The following is a 22337-nucleotide window of genomic DNA, read 5'->3' as shown; positions in this document are numbered from 1 at the left end:
CATACGTAATACTTTCAACAATAAAAATTAACAAAATATACAAACAAAAACAGAAATTTCGTTGATAGGAATTTATGTTATGTTCTACATGGCAACTAAGCTTTAAGAAACAACCACTTACCAAGTTTTGTTGTAGTATTAAAAGATAGTCTCCACAATTATTTAAAAAGGCTACTAAAATATTTGCCCCATTTTCAATTATATATCTATGTGACATTTTATTCAAATCTTTCAACCAGAACAACATCTGACAACAGATTGAGTGCAGAGAACAGATATGAGGATCTAGCCATCTTTTGTTAACAAGATTTGCAGAAATGTAAAACAGTGCCACTTCTCTAAATATTTTTTGTTTTGAAAAATAAAATTTTTAAAAATAAAAATCATGTTAACTTGTAATGGGCTTTAATGTTTTTTTTTTTTTTTTTTTTTTTAAATATTTTATTGATTTTTTACAGAGAGGAAGGGAGAGAGATAGAGAGTTAGAAACATCGATGAGAGAGAAACATCCATCAGCTGCCTCCTGCACATCTCCCACTGGGGATGTGCCCGCAACCCAGGTACATGCCCTTGACCGGAATCGAACCTGAGACCTTTGGGTCCGCAGGCCGACGCTCTATCCACTGAGCCAAACCGGTTTCGGATGGGCTTTAATGTTTAATTAAAAAAATTATCGGTTTTTTAAATATTAAGATTGGTAAATATTTATAAAGTCCACATAGAATCTCTTTGAGGTTTTCAGTCATTTTTGAGAATGTAAAGGGAGGTTTTAAGACCAAAAAGTTTAGTAACTGTTATTATACATCATGCTTATTTACCATGAAGTCAGTTATATGAAGTGGGAGAAGTAATTCTCATTATTAAAAATTTTAGCAGCACCTATTTTTCATTTTCTGTTAGAAAACTAAGATACAAATATAGACCAAAACTTTCTCCAAAAGCTGTGGAAGTGTCTGAAACAAAGATTTCTAATAATTCAGTTCTTTATTTTATTAAAAAATTTTTTTAAATATATATTTTAAAATATATTTTTATTGATTTCCAAGGGGAAGGAAGAGTGAGAGAGAGATAGAGAAATCAATGATCAGAGAGAATCATTGATTGGCCGCCTCCTGCACACTCCCCACCTGATGATATGGATGGTGACCTAAAAACACATTTCTGGGAATATATGGTCTAAATAGTTAAATAATTATTATATAATTGCTAGAGTTGTAATTTAATGATAGTCTATTATGCTTCATATGTATTAACTTTGTTCTCGTAATGCCCTGCATAATAAGTAAAACTATTAAGTAATTTGCTGTTGGTCACACAATAAGTTTTAAGAGCTGGGTTTCTAAACTTCTTTTGTACTTACTCTAAAGCTCTTACTCTTTTCCCTTCATCATAATATTATTGTTCATAGCAGCTATGTGTGCAAGCATGAGCTTGCTAAAAATGGTTTGCAAGATCTTGTGGTAAAGGCTCTTTTTGACAACAAGGCTAGATAAAACTTATCTTCAGTTTTAGTTTGATAATTAAGGCAAGGAGATGTTCTTCCAGAGCTGTTGAGTGACAGTGTGAAAATGAATGAACTGCCCTTGCAGGGTGGCTCAGTTGGTTGGGGCATCGTCCTCTACACCGAAAGGTTGCAGGTTCTATTCCCAGTCAGGGCACATACCTGGGTTGCGGGTTCAATCCCCGGTCCAGGTGCATAGGGGAGGTAGCCAATTGATGTTTCTGTCACATCTTTCAGTCTGTCTCTCTCTCCCACATCCTCTTTCTCTAAAAATCAATAAACATATCCTTGGGTGAGGATTAACAAATAAAAAATACAAATATTGGGAAAAAATGAAAGAACTATGCTAAAACAAATTGCTAGACACTGACTTCATCAGTAAATTACAGCCTTCCTAATTGACTTTGATAGATGAAAAAATTAATAGCATGATTTGTATTGTTTTGGTTGATTCTCAATTTAATGTTTACTATTATGATTGTATTTCCAGGCTTCTCCAGTGACAGTGACCTGATATCTCTTACTGTCGATGTGGATTCCCTTGCTGAGTTAGATGATGGAATGGCTTCCAATCAAAATTCTCCCACTAGAACTTTTGGTCTCAATCTTCCTTTGGATCCTTCAGCACTAGGGGCTGTTGCTTATGACAGTGAGCAGAACAAGACAGAAGAACGGGAAAATCGTAGCCTCTTTCCTGGCAGTTTAAAATCCAAGCTTGGCAAGAGAAATTATTTGGAGAAAGCAGGAGAATTCATAAAGCTGGCTTTAAAGAAGGAAGAAGAAGATGACTATGAAGCTGCTTCTGATTTTTATAGGAAGGGAGTTGACTTACTTCTAGAAGGTGTACAAGGTACAGTTTTATGTATATTAATGTTTCTTTTGTTGATATCTGGAAAAACATGTATACATATAACTATTTGTCTTATATATAATCCTCTAAAAAAAAAAAGACTGAAAATTTCTATACTGAAGATTAAATGGCCTAAATATGGATATCTCCTCTGGTTACATGACAGTATCAGATACACTTAACTCTCTGCTTTGATAAATTAAGCAACAAAATAGGATTGAAAAAACAAGTCTCTGAGTCTCTATTATGAATAATAATGTGTGTTTTCTCTGATATGGCCAATGGTCACTAGCCTTCACCTCTCTCAGGAGTGTTCACAGCGATTCTTTAGTGCATCTACTCTCAATGGCCTGAAGAGAGGAGATGAAATGGGCTTTTAAACTAAGAGTGTAAAAGGTCCTTGGATTTGCCTACTATTTTGTTCTTCGTAGTTGCAGTAAATTCTCAGCTAATGCATGAGAGTGATACAGGGCATGTAGAGTTGAATGTTGTTGAATGTCTATAAGTAGAAGTTACCTTTTTTTTTTTTTTTAAGCATCAGGTTTTGTTTAATCATTTGCCTTTTCCTTATAGAACCAGAGTGAAGCATGCTGCAGTTAGTTACATGACTTCCTGGACACAATAATCTAAGGTTGATGAGACCTTCTTCCAGTGGTTTTTTTCCAGAAAATTACCATCTTCATTATTTTCTGTGTGTGATCTTTGACTTGTTAGTACCATTCAGATTACTACCATCTCCTGTATTACTAACACTTCCCCTGACCTCACTGTGCGTGTGTCCTGTAGTCCAGAAGCATTCTGCTGTACTCTTCCTAGAGTATAACCTTCATTCTTTTAATGTGGTGTAAAGATGAATGCTTGGCTGCATGGAGTGGAAGAGGAAGCGTGTGTAGTGGTATCCTAATTGCTTTTTAACTGATTTTGACTAAGTTTCTTGTTTTTATTCTTCACTCTCGTGTCCACAGCTACTTAGAGCCACCAGCTCCTGAACTTTGGGAGAGATTTAGTGCCATGTCAGTCGGGCAGCTTTCTGGAGTTTCCCCAAGTCTGTAACCACTCACCCATCTCCTTGCTGGCTTCTAAAATTGTGTTGCTGCTATCTTTTCTCTCAGTCTCTTTGTCCTTGTGGGATTTTGCCTTAAAAATAATGATTTTACAGCCATGTTAATGGAGTTTCAGGAAGGAGCATTTCTCTTGGTTTGGCTGATAATATATATCATTTTAATACAAACTTGGTTTTCTAATAGTTTCATAATCTGTTGGAGTGTTTTTTGTTTTGTTTTTTTGCTAGTGGAGCATTCTGATCTTAAAGATCTACTCATATTTCTTTGTCTTAACTGTTATTTTGGGTTGGGGGTTTAAAATAGGGATGAGTTGCAAACAATCGGCTCTGATATTTTTCTCTTCTTTTTAGATAATTTTTGTGATAAAACATCACTAGTGTCTAATTGACATAGATAAAATACATCAGTGTGATTCTTTTGTCTAAAAGTTATTTGCATTTAACTCTAGAACACTTCATAATGTTACCACTTGATGGCACCAGAAAAATAAAAATCTTTGCTTCAAAATAAGAATTATAAATGCATATCAGTAAATAAAAAATACATCATTTAATTAGTTACTTTGTAATTATGGTGGTGAATTATTTTTCCACTAGAACTAGACCTCTATCTTAAGGAATGTTATTATTTAAACATATTTTTTCTATTTAACATATACCTTTCTTTTTTTTTTTTTTATATATTTTATTGATTTTTTACAGAGAGGAAGGGAGAGGGATAGAGAGTTAGAAACATCGATGAGAGAGAAACATCGATCAGCTGCCTCCTGCACACTCCCTACTGGGGATGTGCCCACAACCAAGGTACATGCCCTTGACCGGAATCGAACCTGGGACCTTTCAGTCCGCAGGCCGATGCTCTATCCACTGAGCCAAACCGGTTACGGCAACATATACCTTTCTGAAACCACAATAGCCATTACTGCCCTGGATTGTTTTTTGTTGTTAATGTGCCATCAAATCCAAAAAGTTATAATAAACTAATTGCTTATAGACTTCTATTGTTCATTCATAATGTGATCAATTTTTGTTCATACAGACTGTAGAACTATAATCACAGAATTCTAATTTTTAACCAATGTGTAAAATAACCTCTGTTTCAGTCCCCATGGTGACACACTTAATTGTGTGTCAAATGTAATGTCAGAGCAGTACTTCTGGTTCATGGATTATATTTATTTTAAAAAATGTTTTTTAATCCTCATCTGAGGATAAATGTTTATTGATTTTAGAGAGAGAGGAAGGAAGAAAGAGAGAGAAATATTGATTAGTGAGAGAAACATTGATTGGTTGCCGCCCATATGTGCCGTGACTGGGGATCGAACCCTCAACCTGGTATGTGTCCTGACCAGGAATCTAACTAGCAACCTTTTGGTATATAGGACGATGCTTCAACCAGCTGAGCCACTGGGCCAGGGGATTATATTTAAAAGTATCAGTCTCCTCCAAACAGACACATGGACATTATTTAAAAAAACTTTTCCCCCAGTTTAATCGACATGATTGACATATAATATCTAATTAAAGATATACAACATAATGATTTGATATATGTATATATTGTGCAAACATTGCCAGCTAAGTTTAGTTAACACCTATCACTTCACATAGTTATACATTTTTTTTTAAATCTTTATTGTTCAGATTATTACATTTGTTCCTCTTTTTTTCCCCCATAACTCCCCTCCTTCCAGCTCCCACCCCACCCTCCACCCTCACTCCCCACCCACTGTGTTCATCCATAGGTGCATGATTTTTGTCCAGTCACTTCCCGCATCTCCCACACCCCTTTTCCCCCCACGAATAGTCAGTCTATTCCCTTTCTATGTCCCTGATTCTATTATAATCACCAGTTCATTCTGTACATCAGGTTATTTATTCACTTGATTCTTAGATTCATTTGTTGATAGATGCATGTTTGTTGTTCATAATTTGTATCTTTACCTTTTTCTTCTTCTTCCTCTTCTTAAAGGATACCTTTCAGCATTTCATATAATACTGGTTTGGCGGTGATGAACTCCTTTAGCTTTTCCTTATCTGTGAAGCTCTTTATCTGACCTTCAATTCTGAATGATAGCTTTGCTGGATAAAGTAATCTTGGTTGTAGGTTCTTGGTATTCAGCACTTTGAATATTTCTTGCCATTCCCTTCTGGCCTGCAAAGTTTCTGTTGAGAAATCAGCTGACAGTCGTATGGGTATTCCCTTGTAGGTAATTGAGTCTCTTTCTCTTGCTGCTTTTAAGATTTTCTCTTTGTCTTTTGCTCTTGGCATTTTAATGATGATGTGTCTTGGTGTGGTCCTCTTTGGATTCCTTTTGTTTGGGGTTCTCTGCGCTTCTTGGACCTGTAAGTCCATTTCTTTCACCAGGTGGGGGAAGTTCTCTGCCATTATTTCTTCAAATAGGTTTTCAATATCTTGCTGTCTCTCATCTTCTGGCACTCCTATTATTCTGATGTTGGTACGCTTGTAGCTGTCCCAGAGGCTCCTTACACTATCTTCACACTTTCGGATTCTTTTTTCATTTTGCTTTTCCAATTGGGTGTTTTTTGTCGAATCTTTGGTTTGATTCTTGTGCTCCTCAGGTCTGCTATTGGGTATAATATTCTTTATTTCAGTCCGTGTATGCTTACTTTCTAATTTCTTTATCGTAGCATCGAGGGTCTCATTAGTTTTCGTGAGGCTCTGCACAAATTTATGGCAAGCCCTCAAAATTGCGATTCTTAGCTCCATATCCTCCATTTCTGTCATGTTTTTTTGTCTCCGCATCTTTTATGCTTTCTTGGTGCACCCCCTTGTGGTCTCTGTGCGCAGTCTTGTTCTAGCCAAGCCTTAATTGTTGTAGTTAACACTAGAGGGATTTGACCACCAGGCCGACTGGCTGTAGGAATCAGCTGTTTGGAAAGCGTCTGTCTTCTGGGGAGGCGCTAGTCCAGCCCTTGCCTGAGGCGATCGGCAAATGGCTGTGCGCAGGGCTTGGGCGGGCGGGCTCAACAGGGCGGGGGGAGGGAGCAGCTATGGCTGCTCTCAGTCCGTCCCCAGGGGCTCTGCCTCTCTGTCCCAGAAACCGCTGCAAACCTCGGAGGGGCTGTAGCCAGACAGTCCCACTTCTCCCGTTTGAGTCTCGGTCCCTAGAGACTCGCCCGGATCTGTAGCTCTGAGTCTGAGGCTCCCTCTGGATTGAAACAGACAACCGCGCCCTCAGCCACCAGCCCGCTTTGCGCGCGCACCACCTCACCACCGCACCACCGTACCTTTAAATTTTCCACACTGCGCCTCCTCTGTGCGTCGGAATGCTGTTGTTTTTGCTTCTAGTTGAAGAGTCTCTCCTCAGCCAGCCTCCCTGTGGTTCTGGTTGATGTCCGTTCCGACTTTTAGTTGTATTTTTGAAGTGGTTGTTTACGGCGGCAGTCTCCGGTGTTTACCTATGCCGCCATCTTCGATTCTCCCTAGTTATACATTTTTTTGTGTGGTGAGAACTTTTAAGATCTACTTTCTTAGCAACTTTGATATACAATACAGTATTGTTAACTATAGTCACCATGTTTTACATTACATCTCCAGGACTTATTTATCTTATAATCAGTTTGTAACTTTTGACCACTTTCACCCATTTCACCTACCCTCCACTCCCTGCCTCACAACCACCAATATGTTCTCTGTTTCTCTGAGTTTAGTTCTTTTTAGATTCCACATATAAATGAGATCAGATAGCATTTGTCTGACTTGCTTCATATTTCACTTAGCATAATGCCCCTATGTTCTACTTACGCTGTTGCAAATGGCAGAATTTCCTTCATATTTATGGTTGAATAAATATGGATCATAGGTATTACTGATTAGGGTGATGTTTCAATAACAGTTCTGAGGATTGTTAGTAATATTCCATTGTGTGTGTGTATGTATACATATGTTTTCTTTATGCATTCATCTGTTGGCTGGATATATAGGTTGTTTCCTTGGCTGTTGTAAATAATGCTGCAATAAACATGGGAGTGAAAATACCTCTTCAAGATAGTGATTTTATTTCCTTTGGTTGTATACTTAGAAGTGTAATTGCTGGATTGTACTATATGGTAGTTCTATTTTAGTTTTCTGAGGCTCTGCCATACTGTTTTTCATAGTGGCTGCACCAATTAACAATCTCACCAACAGTGTACAAGAGTTCCCTTTTCTCCACATCCTCTCAAATACTTGCTACCTATTGTCTTTTTTACGATAGCCATTCTAACAGGTGTGATGCGATATCTCATTGTGGTTTTGATTTGGATTTCCCTAATGATTAGTGATGTTAAGTACTTTTTCATCTTTGTCTTCTTTGGGAAAATGTCTTTTCTGTTCCTCTGCCCATTTTTTAAATCGGATTGTTTGTTGTTGTGCTATTAAGTTGTGTGTGTTCTTTTTTGAAATATATATTTTATTGATTTTTTACAGAGAGGATGGGAGAGGGATAGAGAGTTAGAAACATCAGTGAGAGAGAAACATTGATCAGCTGCCTCCTGCACACCTCCTACTGGGGCTGTGCCCGCAACCAAGGTACATGCCCTTGATCGGAACCAAACCTGGGACCCTTTAGTCCGCAGGCCAATGCTCTATCCACTGAGCCAAACCGATTAGGGCAAGTTGTGTGTGTTCTTTATATATTTTGGACATTAAACTCTTATCAGATATGTGACTTGCAAATGTTGTCTCTCATTTGGTAGGTTGCCTTTTCATTTGATGGTGTCCTTTGCTGTGTAGAGCTTTTTAGTTTGATATTGTCTCACTCACTTTTGCTTTTGTTGCTTTTGCGTTAGGTGTCAAATTCAAAAAATCATTGCCAAGGCTGATGCCAAGGAGCTTACTCCCTTATGTTTTCTTCTCAGGTCTTATGTTCAAATCTTTAATCCATTTTGAGTTAATTTTTTTGTATGGTGTAAGGTATGGATCTCGTGTCATCCTTTTGCATGTGGCTGTTCGTTTTCCCCAGCCCTATTTAATAAAGAGGCTGTCCTTTCTCTAGTGTATATTCTTGGCTTCTTTGTCATAAATTAATTAACCATAGGTGGGGGTTTATTTCTGAGCTTTCTGTTTTGTTCCATTGACCTGTGTGTCTGGTTTTATGTCATTATTATACTCTTGATTGCTATAGCTTTGTAACAGAGTTTGAAATCAGGAAATGTGATACCTCCAAGCTTTGTTGTTCTTTCTCAAGATTGTTTTGGGGTCTTTTGTTGTTCCATACACATTTTAGGATTGTTTTTTCTACTTTTATGAAAAAATGCCATTGGAATTTTGATAGGGTTTGCTTTGAATCTGTATGTTGCTTTGGGTAGTATGCACATATTAAACAATATTAATGATTCTAATTCATGAGCATGGAATATCTTTCCATTTATTTTTGTCTCAGTGTATTCCACTCATGAGTTGTAGTTTTCAGGGTACTGATCTTTCACCTCTTTGGTTAAATTTATTCCCAAGTATTTTATTCTTTGGGTGTAATTGTAAATGGGATTATTTTTAAACTTTCTCTTTCTGATAGTTTGTTATTAGTGTATAGAAACATAATTGATTTTCGTATATTGATTTTGTATCCCAAAACTGTACTGAATTTGTTTATTAGTTCTAACAGTTTTTTTGGTAGAGTCTAGCATTTTCTATGTGTATTTGTAATATGTCATCTGCAAATAGAGACAGTTTTATTTCTTCCTTTCTGACTTGGATGCCTTTTACCGTATTTCTTTTTCTTGCCTAATTGCTCTGGCTAGGACTTCCCAGTACTATGTTAAATAAAGTGGCAAAAGTGGGAATACTTGTCTTGTTCCTGATTTTAGAGGAAAAGCTTTCAACTTATCACCACTGAGTGTGATGTTGAGTATAATGGATATTATTCTTTGAATTGGGGGAAATGTAGCTGACTTGACATTTGTGAGCAGAAGAGATGTTTCCTTGGGGAACGTTTGCTTTAATGTGGCAGAACTGTTACTGAAACATCACCCCAACCAGTAATACCTATGAGCCATTTTAATTTAACTCTTGCTATAAGTTTGTTATCTGTGACCTTGGTTTGGATTGCCATGCTTTATAATAAAGTCAGTATTTCTGGGTATCTGATAATCCAGAGAAAGATATCTTCAAGAGCTAAGTAGGAGTGCTTTTTATACAGGTGGCAAATGTTGTTTACAAATTACTCATCCTAACTAAACTATTCATCCGAAAGGAGTTTATTTGGGTTGTTGTATTTCTGATTAAGAGGGCATGATGTTTTTCATACTTAACTCGTGTTTGCACAGCTGAGACTAGATGCAAAATACAATAGCAACAGTCTGTTCGGCCATCCAGCAGAGAAAAAGCATACCCTGATAGTGGTAACTTTGAATTCTCCTTTTGAATCTGACACTTTTCTTATTCAGTCAGTCTAGAAATGGCGCTTAAAATTAAGGTTTTAAGTCCTCAGGTCTTCATGGATTTAAGAGAGAAAATCCAGAAGTCCAGATTGAAGAAATCAACTTGAATCTTTGAAGAGCATGTTTCAGTACATGTCTTTTCATTTCTGCCTTGTTTGTATATTTCTGTAAGTGGCTGGTGTGATTGATCTGTATTCTCAATGTGGAGTTACTGGAATAATTGTGATAATGTAGAGTGGCAAAAGGATGCCATAAAGCTATTAATGAAATGTTTGACAATAATTTATTATTTATTACATGCCTGTTACTGTACAAGGGGGTTTTCCTAATATTATTTTTAATCCTCAGAACAAGCCTGTAAGCTGAACTATGGCTGATCATACTGGACTTTGTCTTAGGACACCAAAATTTAGAGGGTTCAAACATTTAATATAACGATTTTGAAAGCTTGGCACCTAGTTAGCAAGAATAATTATTTAAAACAGGAAGCTACCAGATGGTGAGCATTGTTAGTAACATCCATCTGTGGGCTACATTGTGAAGGATAGAGTTGATTTGAGATCTGGTTTTGTTTGTTCTAGGTGTGAAAGTTGCTGATTTACTATGTTTATAAGGTAGCTACTGTAATCCTCATTTTACAGGTGGAGAAAACTAAGACTTAAGCAAAGTAAGCAATTTGCTCAGTGACACAAGCCAGTAAGAGTTTCAGCCAGGATTTAAGTCTAAGTCTTTCTGAGTTCAAATCTTGTCTTCTTTCCATTATGCCATGCTACTTCTCACACATTTATCCCCTAATTAGATTAGTGTTCATTTTAAAATGGAGAAACAACAAGTCTTCTAGTATCTAATATTTTAAACTTTATTTTGAATAATCATTCTTTTTCTTTCTACCCACTTGTTTGTTTGCTCATTCAACCATCTATCTGTCCAGTTGACCATTCAACAAGTTTTTATTGCTTAGATATACCAGGTGCTGTGATAGTGACTATAAAATATTTCTTTTGTAAAAATATAAAATAAAATTGAGTGATGGCCCTTCAAAATGAGATCCTCTCCTTTTTTCTTCTCCCTTTCCTTCCCCTACCCTTTCTTTTTGTTTTTTAAATATATTTTTATTGATTTCAGAGAGGAAGGGAGAGGGGGAGAGAGAGATAGAAACATCAGTGATGAGAGAGAATCATTGATTGGCTGCCTCCTGCACACCCCCTACTGGGGATCGGGCCACAACCCAGGCATGTGCCCTTGAGCGGAATCGAACCTAGGACCCTTCAGTCCTTAGGCCGACGTTCTATCCACTGAGCAAAACCAGCTAGGGCTCCCCTACCCTTTCTACCTCCTGCATACATTATGTCTCTCAAAATGAAAAAGAGTTCCTGGATGTTATGTAATTTTTTTTGACAGTCTTGTTGATATTTTTGTCCAGTAAACTGTTCCTAATACTACGCCTCAGCTAAGAGATACAAACAATCTTCTGCAATTTTCATCCTGGTAAATGCTATAATAAGCAATACCAAGCTATGTTTTTATAGTTTACGCCATCCCTAGTTACATGTGTGCTAGACACTCAGGGATGTCCAGACATATTTCAAAAACTGTGACCTAATGTGCTGAGGTACTACATCATTCTGAGTCTCTTACTGGGTCTTGACTATTCTTCCTCTTCCCACTTAACTAGCTGAGAATTGTAGTTGGTTCTAGAACATGTCCAGACCCTATAAATGTGGTTAGTTCCTGTATACGCATAATAACATATACCGAAGTGCTTTTAAAAGCATTTTTGGGCCCTAGCCAGTTTGGCTCAATGGATAGAGCATCGGCCTGTGGACTGAAGGGTCCTGGGTTCGATTCCGGCCAAAGGCACATGCCCGGGTTGCAGGCTCAATCCTCAGTAGGGGGCGTGCAGGAGGCAGCCGATTAATAATTCCCTCTCATCATTGATGTTTTCTATCTCTCTCCCCTCTCCCTCCCTCTCTGAAATCAATAAAAATATATTGAAAAAAGAAAAAAGCAGTTTTGGCTTATTTCTTTGAATGAATTACTCAAATAGTAGGAAACCCGAAGGATCAACTTGTTTGCTTTAGAATGGATGAATATATGAGAAAGATAGTGGTAAGTTTGTGTTTCACAAAGGGAAACGTCATTTTTTTTTAATTGCTGAATTTCAGAAATGAAAATGTGTAACTTTAAAAATATTGACCTTTATTGATCTTTTTAAAAAAACTTTGATTTCTTTAAATATATATTTATTTTCTATTTAACTGGTTTCTGCTTCTTCCCCTCTTTCTTTATTCATAGTTTGCTCTTCATTTTTTTAGATTTTTATCTTAAGAGGTAAAAACTTAGGTTATTGATTTGAGATATTTTCAGCATAGGTATTTAAAGATATAACGTTCTAAACACTGCTTTCGTTACAGCCTATAAATTTTGATATGTTGTTTACATTTTCTTTTTTTTCCCACATGTTAGCCACTTTAATATAAAATGTGATCAAAACTCAATTACAAGAGTTTATAGAAAAACCAATGTTTCCATTTTATTACAAGTTTTAAAATCTGGGAGCAGTTGGTTTTTTTTTTAAAGTATATGCTAATTTCATCCCAGGGTTAATATTTTACAACCAAAGAATTACTACAGGGCAACATCAATGCAACAAACAAGTAAAATGTGCAAACCCGAGTCATAAACTTACTACATAGATCTCATCATGGCACGGGAGAGCCAGAAAAACTGATGCTTCAGTTAAATGTGGAAGAAACCCTGCGTTCCGTGAGGGGAAACATGCAAACAGTTCTGCTTTGGGAAATTTGCATAGAAATAGAAAATCCTAGAGCCTTCACGGCAAATGAAATTGCCAAGCCTCAACATGTTCAAGGCAACCCAAGGAGCAGCAAATGCTAAATTGGAGCCAAGGTAGGACTCCAACATCTAATTTCCGGACAAAGTGAGTGGCGCTCCAAGTGAAGCCCTGTTACTACGATTTCAATTTTCTGTTCAATCCATACTGTAGAGCAGGGGTCCTCAAACTACGGCCCGCGGGCCACATGCGGCCCGCCGAAAACATTTATCCGGTCCGCCGGGTGTTTTTGCCGCCGCTGTGTGCATAGGAATTTGTTCATAGTTTTTTTTTAAACTATAGTCCGGCCCTCCAACAGTCTGAGGGACAGTGAACTGGCCCCCTGTTTAAAAAGTTTGAGGACCCCTGCTGTAGAGATACAAGGAAAACCACCAATTTGGTTCCCAGGTTTTATTCAAGAACTCATACAAAATTTGCCAGATAAATGAGCTTTAATCCTCATCTTCCTCCTCTTCTTCATCCTGGTTTATCTGGAAGTAACGCAATTCGTAACTCTCTTTGCTGTTAGCAACTATGTGCAACTAGTCACGTAGGTTATTCTTCTTCAAATACTAGTATTTTTTGGTGAGATATTTCAAATACCTTTTGGAAAAAGGTACCTCAGACGTTACAGTGATCTTACTCTTGCTTCTTTCAATGGTTACAACCTCTCCACCGAGATTCCCAGCTTTTCCATTCACTTTGATTCTCTCCTGAAGAAAGTGCTCAAAGTTGGCAGCGTCCATGATTCTATCTTCTATGGGGCGGGTGCAGTCAAGGGTAAACTCCACAACCTGCTTCTTTTTTTTTGCCCCACTTCGCCACGAGCTTTTTCACGGGCGCCAGGGTGGCTGTGGAGGCAGAAAGGCTGTTTACATTTTCATTAAGCTTGAAATACTTTCTAATTTCCAGTGTGGTTTCCTTTTTGAGCCATGGGTTACTTAGAAATTTTTTCTTTAATTTTCAAATATTTGTAAATTTCCCAAATTTTATTTTGTTGTTGATTTCTAGTTTAATTTTCATGTAGTTGGTGAATATATCTAAATTTCTTTAAATTTATTGGGACTTGTTTTGTGGCCTACCACATGATCTATCTTGGAGAATGTGTATTCTGGTGTTTTTTGTTTTTTAAAAAAATATATTTTTATTGAATTTCAGAGAAGAAGGGAGAGGGAGAGAGAGATAGAAACATCAATGATGAAAGAGAATCATTGATCAGCTGCCTCCTGCACATCCCCCATCGGGGATTGAGCCTGCAACCCAGGCATGTGCCCTTGACTGGAATCGAACCTGGGACCCTTCAGTCCACAAGCCAAGGCTCTATCCCCTGAGCCAAACCAGCTAGGGCATATTCTGGTGTTTTTAAGTAGAGTATTCTGTAGATATCAGTTAATTTAGGTTGGTTGGTATTGTTTCTCAGGTCTTCTACATCATTGTTGATTTTCTGTCTTTGTTTTAGCAATTATTGAGACAATTGTAACTAATGTTGAGTTGTCTGTTCCTCCCTTTATTTCTGTCAGGTTTTGCTTCATTTGTTTTAGAACACTTTTTAGATACTTGCATATTTATAACATATCTTCTTAATTAACTTTTTAACAATATAAAGTGTGTTTTTTCTGTAGTAACATTTATTTTTCTTGAAATCTGTTTTGATGGATATTAGTATAGCTGTTACACCTCTCTTATTATTACCTTTTTTATGATATATTTTTCCATCCTTTTACTTTCAACCTATTTATTTCTTTGACTCAAAGTTTGTTTCCTGCAGACAGGATATAGTTGGATCCTTTTATAAAAAACCCAGTGTTATGCACTGGCTGGGTGACTCAGTTGGTTGGAGTGTTGTAGATTTGATTCTCGGTAAGGTTGTGTACTGGAGCTGATTGATGTTTCTCTCTCACATCAATGTTTATCTCTCTCTCTCTCTCTCTCTCTCTCCCTCCCTCCCTCCCCCTTTCTCTCTAAAATCAATAAAAAAGCAAAAGAAACATATCCTCAGGTGAGGATTTAAAAAAGGAATAGGAAAGAAAAGTAGCTACTGAAGCAAAGTTTCTATATATTACTAGAATTAAGGTAGTTTTACTCTGAAATAATGTTTTGAGTTAAAAAGCTTATTATTACAATCTTCAGAAAAAATACTATGTAAATAAGAAACTAAAGTCCAGCCTTTAGGAATGTCCATTTGAGGACAATTATTAATATGCAATATTATTATCCTATATAATAAAGAGCTAATATACTAATTATACCGAACAGCAGAATGACCGTCCGGACGACCTTCCGGACAAAACCGGGGCTGCGAGGGCCGGCCGAGGTTGCGAGGGCCGGCCATGGCAGCTGGGGCTGCGAGGGCCGAGCCTCTTGCCAGAATTTCATGCATCGGGCCTCTAGTATAATAATAGTCATAATTATAATAATATTTCATGTAGTTAGAACTCAAGCAGGATAAATTGAATTATGAAACTGTATTTTGGACAGGATTTGGTTCTTCATTCATTGGTCTCATGTCAAAGATATATGTGTTTGGTGGGTTTAGATGGAATGGGTATTATACATTAACAATAGTAATGAACCTTTGAGCCTTCTAAACTTCTGATACCCAGGAGGCTTAGTCTACTGCAGCCGATTGACTTATGTGCTGTATTTCCTGCAGGGTTACAACTGAAGGAAGAAAGTCTGGCTGAATCACTTGCTGGCATATGTTTCTTGAATTGCTGACTATTTTGGTGTCAACTCTTAGGTTGAGAGTTTCATGTTAAATGACAAAAATGTTTACTACAAAATATAACTTGGAAGAGAGAACCACTTTCTTGCTTTTGCAAAAAGCTAGGTAAAGCATTGCTGTGTGGGGTAAAGTAGCTGTGGAGTTTTTTATTCAGATTGTAACGAACAGTAAACAGAGCATCTAAAATAACCACTTGCACATTGCAACAAACACATCATCATTTGCTTAAAAAGAGTTATAATTACAGTTGACGAAGCATGGACACCATAAAAAATGCATTAGTTTGGCCTGACACATTAATTACCTGTTTTTGCAGATGTTTTTATGTATTGTTGTGTGAACAGTTTACAAAATAATTACAGGAAAGTCATATGGAAAATAAACTAAGTGGGTGGTTTCTCATTTAAATATTTTCATTCATGTGAATCTGTGTGAGGCACAGCTGCTCTATAGCAAAAGCAGAGAGATGGATGAGGATTCTCGAAGAGTGTTTTATTAGATGGGCTCTGTCATCAGTATCACCACATTTTTCTATGTTTAGCAACACAGTTTCGAAACATTAAAATGAGAGGGTTGGTTTAATCTCTATGATTACTGAAAAAACCTTGATTCTGATCAGAAGAAATGTAGTTATCTCAGCATTTTAGAATAAACCAAAGGTAACTAAAACTCCCTACGTGGAAGACTACTGCTCCTTTAGTGCTAGCAAGTTATTAGACACTGCGAAAGTTAATCATTATTATTGTTATTTTTAAAATTAATTTGAGAGAGAGACACACACACAGAGAAACATCAGTGTGAGAGAGATATATGGATCAGTTGCTTCCCGTAGGCACCCGAGGGGATCGAACCCGAAACCTAGGTATGTACCCTGAGATTCAAGCCCAGCGACCTTCCCATGCATGGGATGACACTCCAACCAACTGAGTGACACCACCAGAACTTGTAATTTCTTGAGTTACATGGTTTTATATAATATACCTTAAATTAAATCTTAATAATTAAACATTGAGTCTTGTATATAAAATGCACAGAAGGTCAGTGTATCCTCTTTTAGGAAGTTTTGACAACATCTGCTTTTTCTCAGAAACTTACTGTGTTGCCATTAGTGGTCTCAAAATGTGTTTCATTTGAAAAATAACCAGATCATTGTATAGTCATATTGTATTTTTGCAAACAATTAAGAAACACATTTCCCAAGATTGTAATTATCAAACAAAAAGAGTTCATAGACTTCACTCTATTTTACACAATACTTTTTAATTACTTAGAATATCTGTGCTTATTTTCCTCATTGGTACTGTTCTGACAGTTTTTCATAAAATGAAATCAAAATGTAGATTTTCTTTTTTGTTTAACCATGCCACTTGTATATTCTGTTCCGCTCTATTCCTTTTTTATGCATTTGACCTATTACACAAATGATAAAGACAATAATTACACACATTTTCTGATATTAATTTTATGTAACTATTGTTTAAGTTAGAGAAAGAGGTAATTGGAGCATCTCTAGGTATGAAGGTATTGTTATCTGACCATGTAATATTGGTGCAAAATCATTCATTTAGTTTTCCATTAATTTTTTCAATAAAATTTTATTGAACCTCTTCTATATGTAATGTTCTATGACAGCATTGAAATTACTAAACATTGAGGTGACTATATGTCTGGAACATTATGCTCAGTTACTGAGGCATCTCTCTGAAAAGGGTAGGAATAAGTGGTATGAAAACTTCCCTTTGCTGGCTTACTTAAAGAAAGCCAACCGCTGGGGAGGATTTCCTTTGTTATTCAGAAATGGGCTCCTCTGAGAGTATTGCTTGACACATTCTTTGAATTGTTTAAATGCAGACACAAAGGAAGATGGGATGGATGGAGTCTTCTAATTCTGGTATTCACTAAGTCAATTTAATGTTTAAGGTGGAGCTGCATTAGAAGAGTATATGAAACTTTTAGTATTGAGAAGAATTAACTGCTTATAGTCAGTAATTCTGTTGGTCACTTTATATCCTCTCAAAGGAAAAATATATGATTCAGTACACAACATCAAGAAAAACAGTTGCTGGACTTTAGAGTCTTCCACAGATTTGCTACTTCTCTTAAGACGGCTCTCTTGCCCAGCTGATGTGGCTCAGTGGTTGAATGTGTCCCATGCACCAAGAGGTTACCAATTATATTTCTGGTCAGAGCACATGCCGGGATTGTGGGCTTGATCCCCAGTAGGGGGCATGTAGGAGGCAGCTGATTGATGTTTCTATCTCTTTCTCTCCCTTCCTCTCTCTCTAAAAAGTAATTTAAAAAAATGTATATATATTTTTAAAAAAGATGTCTCTCTCATAGCCAGTGAAAGAATGAGCACAAGTCTTTGTGGGGGTTGGAGGCTTTTCATATTTACCTGTGTGGCAGATAAAAAAATTATTGTTTGTGGAGGTGTTACTTTTTATTTCATATCATAAGGGAAAATTTTAGTTCCCTGTTTTTAATTCTTTATTCCCTTTCCTTCATTATATCTCTAGCTTTTAAAAATCTTTATTTATTTATTTATTTATTTATTTATTTTGAGAGAGAGAGAAAGAGAAAGAGAAAGAGAGGTAAATTTTGACTTGTTCACCTTATTTAGGCATTCATTGGTTGCTTCTTGTATGTGCCCTAACTGGTGATTGGACCTACAACCATGGTGTATCAGGATGACCCTCTAACCAACTGAGCTACTTGGCCAGAGCCTTAAAAATCTTTTTATCTTGCCCTAGCTGGTTTGGATATAACATCGGCCTGAGGATTGAGGGGTCCTGGGTTCGATTCCAGTCAAGGGCACGTGCCCGGATTGCAGGCTCGTTCGCTGGTGGGGGGCGTGCAGGAGGCAGCCGATCCATGATTCTCTCTCATCATGGATGTTTCTATCTCTCTCCTTCCCTCTCCCTTCCTCTCTGAAATCAATAAAAAAATTTTTTAAAAATCTTTTTATCTTAATCTTTTAGAAGTCACTTGATTCAGTGGTTCTCAACCGTCTGGCCCTTTAAAAACAGTTCCTCATGTTGTGACCCCCCAACCATAAAATTATTTTTGTTACTACTTCATAACTGTAATTTTGCTACTGTTATGAATCGTAATGTAAATATTTGATATGCAGGATGGTCTTAGGCGACCCCTGTGAAAGGGTCGTTCGACCGCCAAAGGGGTCGCGACCCACAGGTTGAGAACCGCTGGATTAGAACATAAAGGACTCTTAGGGGTTTATTTATTTATTTACTTACTGACAAGAGTTTGTCACAAAGGGACTGGCCACGCAGTGTTGTTTTGAAGAGATTGATTACTTTTTTTGGGTACTCCCCTTTAAAATTGCAAAACAAAGGAAAAGAGGTTAGGGAGCAGAAAGAAATTGTTGCATCTAAGAGAAGGCTGTCTCTGTGGGCATTTAGTACTCTATGACCTAATGATGTGTCAGTTTTCATTTAGTATTATTGGTGGTAGAAAAACTGCTAAGCAGCATTGAAAACAGTCATAATGGAGGTAATGGGTGGTTATGAATTTTATTATGACTTTGGCTTTTACTATTCTTTGGTGATTCTTTTGACTTGTGGGGGTCACATAACTTGGTTTTGTGAGAGCATTTATGGGGGGTTGGTTAAATGCAAATGGAGCAGATTCCCTGGCTGACCGGGCTTGTGCTGTACACAGAGAGGCTCGTGGCTCCAGAGTTGTAGACGTGTAGGACAATAAATCACTGTTCTCTCAAGGTTTCCTTTTGTTGTCAAAACACTTAGCATAAGCCAGAAAGGTAGGCTATACCTGAAAAGAACAAAATACCAGTAACTACAATAAATCAGCACTTAAAAAATATAACCACCAAGGCCATCTCAAATACGCATATTCTTTCATGTGACTAAAGTTGTAAAAAAAAAAAAAATGAAAGGGAAGTGCCGACAAACAACGCTCCAACAGACTCAGGTTGATTTGGATGTTCTTTCTAATGTGATAAATCTGAATGGAACTACGTGTGCTTGACCAAGAGTACAGTGGCACAGGGAGTGTTTGTGGGGTAGAACTTGAGATAAGAACATAAGATGTGACTGAGTAGAGTCTTATGTGGAGATTAAAATCAAGTGCAGTTAAAATACTTTTAAAGTTTCCTTAAAATTTCCCGTGAAATACAGATGTAGATATACTGTCACTGAAGAGTTCTAATGTGGCCAATTCCTCCAGCATTGATTTTATTTTGTTGAACCAGTGATGAGGCATTAGCTGTGTTCAAACAGAATTGGAAAACGACTTTTTATTCTAGTTTGTGCAACTGATTTTCATTAGCTCTATGAGTAAGAATGCCTCTTTGTTTTTTTTTGTGAGTAAATGAGCAAAGGCCTTTGTTTTATTTTTTTTGTTAATCCTCACCCGAGGATATTTTTCAATTGATTTTCAGAGAGAGTGGACGGGAGCGGGAGAGACAGCGAGAGAAACATCGATGTGAGAGAGACATCGATTGGTTGTCTCCTGCATGTGCCCTGACAGGCCGGGGATGGAGCCTGCAACCTAGGTACATGCCCTTGCCTGGAATTGAACCTGAGACCCTTCCGCTCTATCCATTGAGCAAAACTGGCTAGGGCAAAGGCCTTTGTTTTACAAGGAAATCCTTGGGTAAGGGTGTTTGAGAGACCAGTTTTTCTCTGAAAGGCCCATTCTCTTTTACACAGTGTGAAACTCATAACTCTTTGCAGCTCTCATTTTCCTGTGTGCTTGTCTGTCATCCTCAGTCTCTCCTCTCTGATTCTTCTGCTCTGCTATGTTGTCTGATAGGCTCCTGCCTCAAGTCCTACGTTTATTTTCTCTTCATTTTTGTTTCCATACTCATCTGTACTTGTCCTGTGCTCTGTATTTTGTTGTTCTGCTCAGTAACAGAAGAATAATGTCATTCAAATTCAGTTACCTGAAGTGTGATGTCATAAGAACTGGTTTAGGTTTAGGTTCTTATATTAACTTTGTAACTGAGAAAGGCATTTTATATCCCTGAACCTTAGTTTCTTTAGTGATAAAAGGAAGATAATATATCTCCTGAAAATAGAAATTGATATAGTGAAGGAGTGCTTCTAAAAATTTCAGCGACAACTTTGGTAGTTTTCCTCAGTTTTGTTTGGCTACATTCTCTTCCTTTCACACGCACACTCATCACCCTCTATCAGTGCTCTGTCCTGATCAGAAATTGATAAAGTATAAAGAAATACAGGCTGGCACAGTATATGCACAGTATACAGGTGACATATTTTGTGGTGCACCAGAACTTGTTGACAGAAAAGTTAGTATGTAATGGGAGCAGATTTCTCTTCTGAATGCCGAAACCCAGTGGAAAATTTTGCTGTATCTAAATAACAGAAATGCAGAGAAACTTATTGAAGGTAGTGGTTTATCTTTAAGTAGAATGTAAAATATATATCCATTTTTAAGAGCATTTATTGCCCCAGCCAGATTGGCTCAGTGGATAGAGTGTCATCCTGCAGACTGAAGGGTTTCAGGTTTGATTCTAGTCAAGAGCGAGTACCTTGTTTGCAGGCTCGATCCCCAGCTTGGGGTGCGCGTGGGAGGCAATCAGTCAATGTGTCTCTCTGAAATTGATATTTCTCTCTCTTTGTCTCTCCCCCTCCCTTCCACTCTCTCTAAAAATGAATGGAAAAATATCCTGGGGTGAGGATTAACAACAACAACAAAAAGCATTTATGAAGTGTCTACATGAATATATTACTGAAAAAATAACAGTCACATGACCTAGTGTGAAATTAAAATTTGAATTCCAGATAACCTAGTTTTTCCTGAAAAATAATCCTTATCAGCTGTATGAATTTTAAAATGAAAATTAAGAAATTAAGGTTAGAATCGATTAAAATTTTTTAATCGATTAAAATCTGTTTAAAGTTACATCTATCTATAATGTTATCAGTTAGAATTGTCCAGAAGATTGGTCTTATCTGTAAGAAGTAGTTGTCATCCTTGCTGCTGTTGATCAGCGGTGGTTGTGACCTGCTTTTTCTTTTTTAAATTTTATTGTTGATTGTAGAGAGAGGAGAGAGAAACATAGATTTCTTGTTCCACATATTTATGCATTCATTGGTTGATTCCTATATGTGCCCTGACTAGGGATCGAACCTGCAGCCTTAGCGTATGGGAACAGTGCTCTAACCAACTGAGCTACCCCACCAGGGCCTTTGGTTATGATCTACTTTTAAGGTGCTGATAGGAAAGTGTCATAGTATGTATGTTTAAGGTTACATTTTAAAAGCCTTCCAGTTTTTCCATCACTTCATTGTTGTTTCCATGGAAGCGGAATCACTATCCTCAGCAGGAGTCCATTTCAACTGCTGGCTTCCTGTTCTTGACTCTCTGTTCCTATGGAGACTGCCTAGAAAGCAGCAGAGATACCACAAGTTAAAAAAACAGTGGTTTGATCACATAATATGGTGTTAACTCTAGCTTTAATTAGGTGGTCCATTATCTTGGCATTTTTGACTCAAATTATTTTGGGAGACAAGTTGATATCTTTGAATAAAGCAAAATTTGAAGTTTCATTAAAGCTTATTCACACTGAATGAAAACACTAAATTGGCACAGTTTCTATTAGAATTGAGCCTTAGAGGAATAAAAAATTCTAAAATAGGGATTTAAATTAGGGCTTAAAAGACATAAGCTGAAATGAGAAGAGCCAATGAAAATGGGAATAACAGAGTCCATAAACAGCAAACTCAAAATCAAGGGCTGGTAGTGTGTAGAAATATGGAATGTTTCTTTTTTTTTTTTTTAAATATATTTTATTGATTTTTTACAGAGAGGAAGGGAGAGAGATAGAGAGTTAGAAACATCGATCAGCTGCCTCCTGCACATCTCCTATTGGGGATGTGCCCGCAACCTAGGTACATGCCCTTGACCGGAATCGAACCTGGGACCCTTCAGTCCGCAAGCCGATGCTCTATCCACTGAGCCAAACCGGTTTCGGCTGGA

At 37.2% G+C, this 22337-nt stretch overlaps 1 protein-coding gene and 1 pseudogene across 15 annotated transcripts in view; one reads left to right on the top strand and one right to left on the bottom strand.

Moving 5' to 3' along the window:
* RPS6KC1 (ribosomal protein S6 kinase C1) overlaps positions 1–22337 on the top strand; it is a 131282-nt gene that overhangs the window by 39711 nt on the left and 69234 nt on the right. For all 15 annotated transcript variants that reach the window (XM_023754755.1, XM_006089883.3, XM_014456839.2 and 12 more), the window contains one exon: positions 1992–2351. In XM_023754755.1, coding sequence (XP_023610523.1) covers positions 1992–2351 — 360 coding nt within the window. The remainder of the gene's footprint in view (positions 1–1991; positions 2352–22337) is intronic.
* Positions 13028–16651, bottom strand: LOC106697372 (annotated as a pseudogene).

This window comes from Myotis lucifugus, unplaced genomic scaffold, assembly GCF_000147115.1.
Source record: "Myotis lucifugus unplaced genomic scaffold, Myoluc2.0 scaffold_65, whole genome shotgun sequence".
NCBI classification, from domain to species: Eukaryota; Metazoa; Chordata; class Mammalia; order Chiroptera; family Vespertilionidae; genus Myotis; species Myotis lucifugus.
The sequence above is the reverse complement of the archived record's forward strand: the minus strand, read 5'-3'. Positions and strand labels throughout refer to the sequence as shown.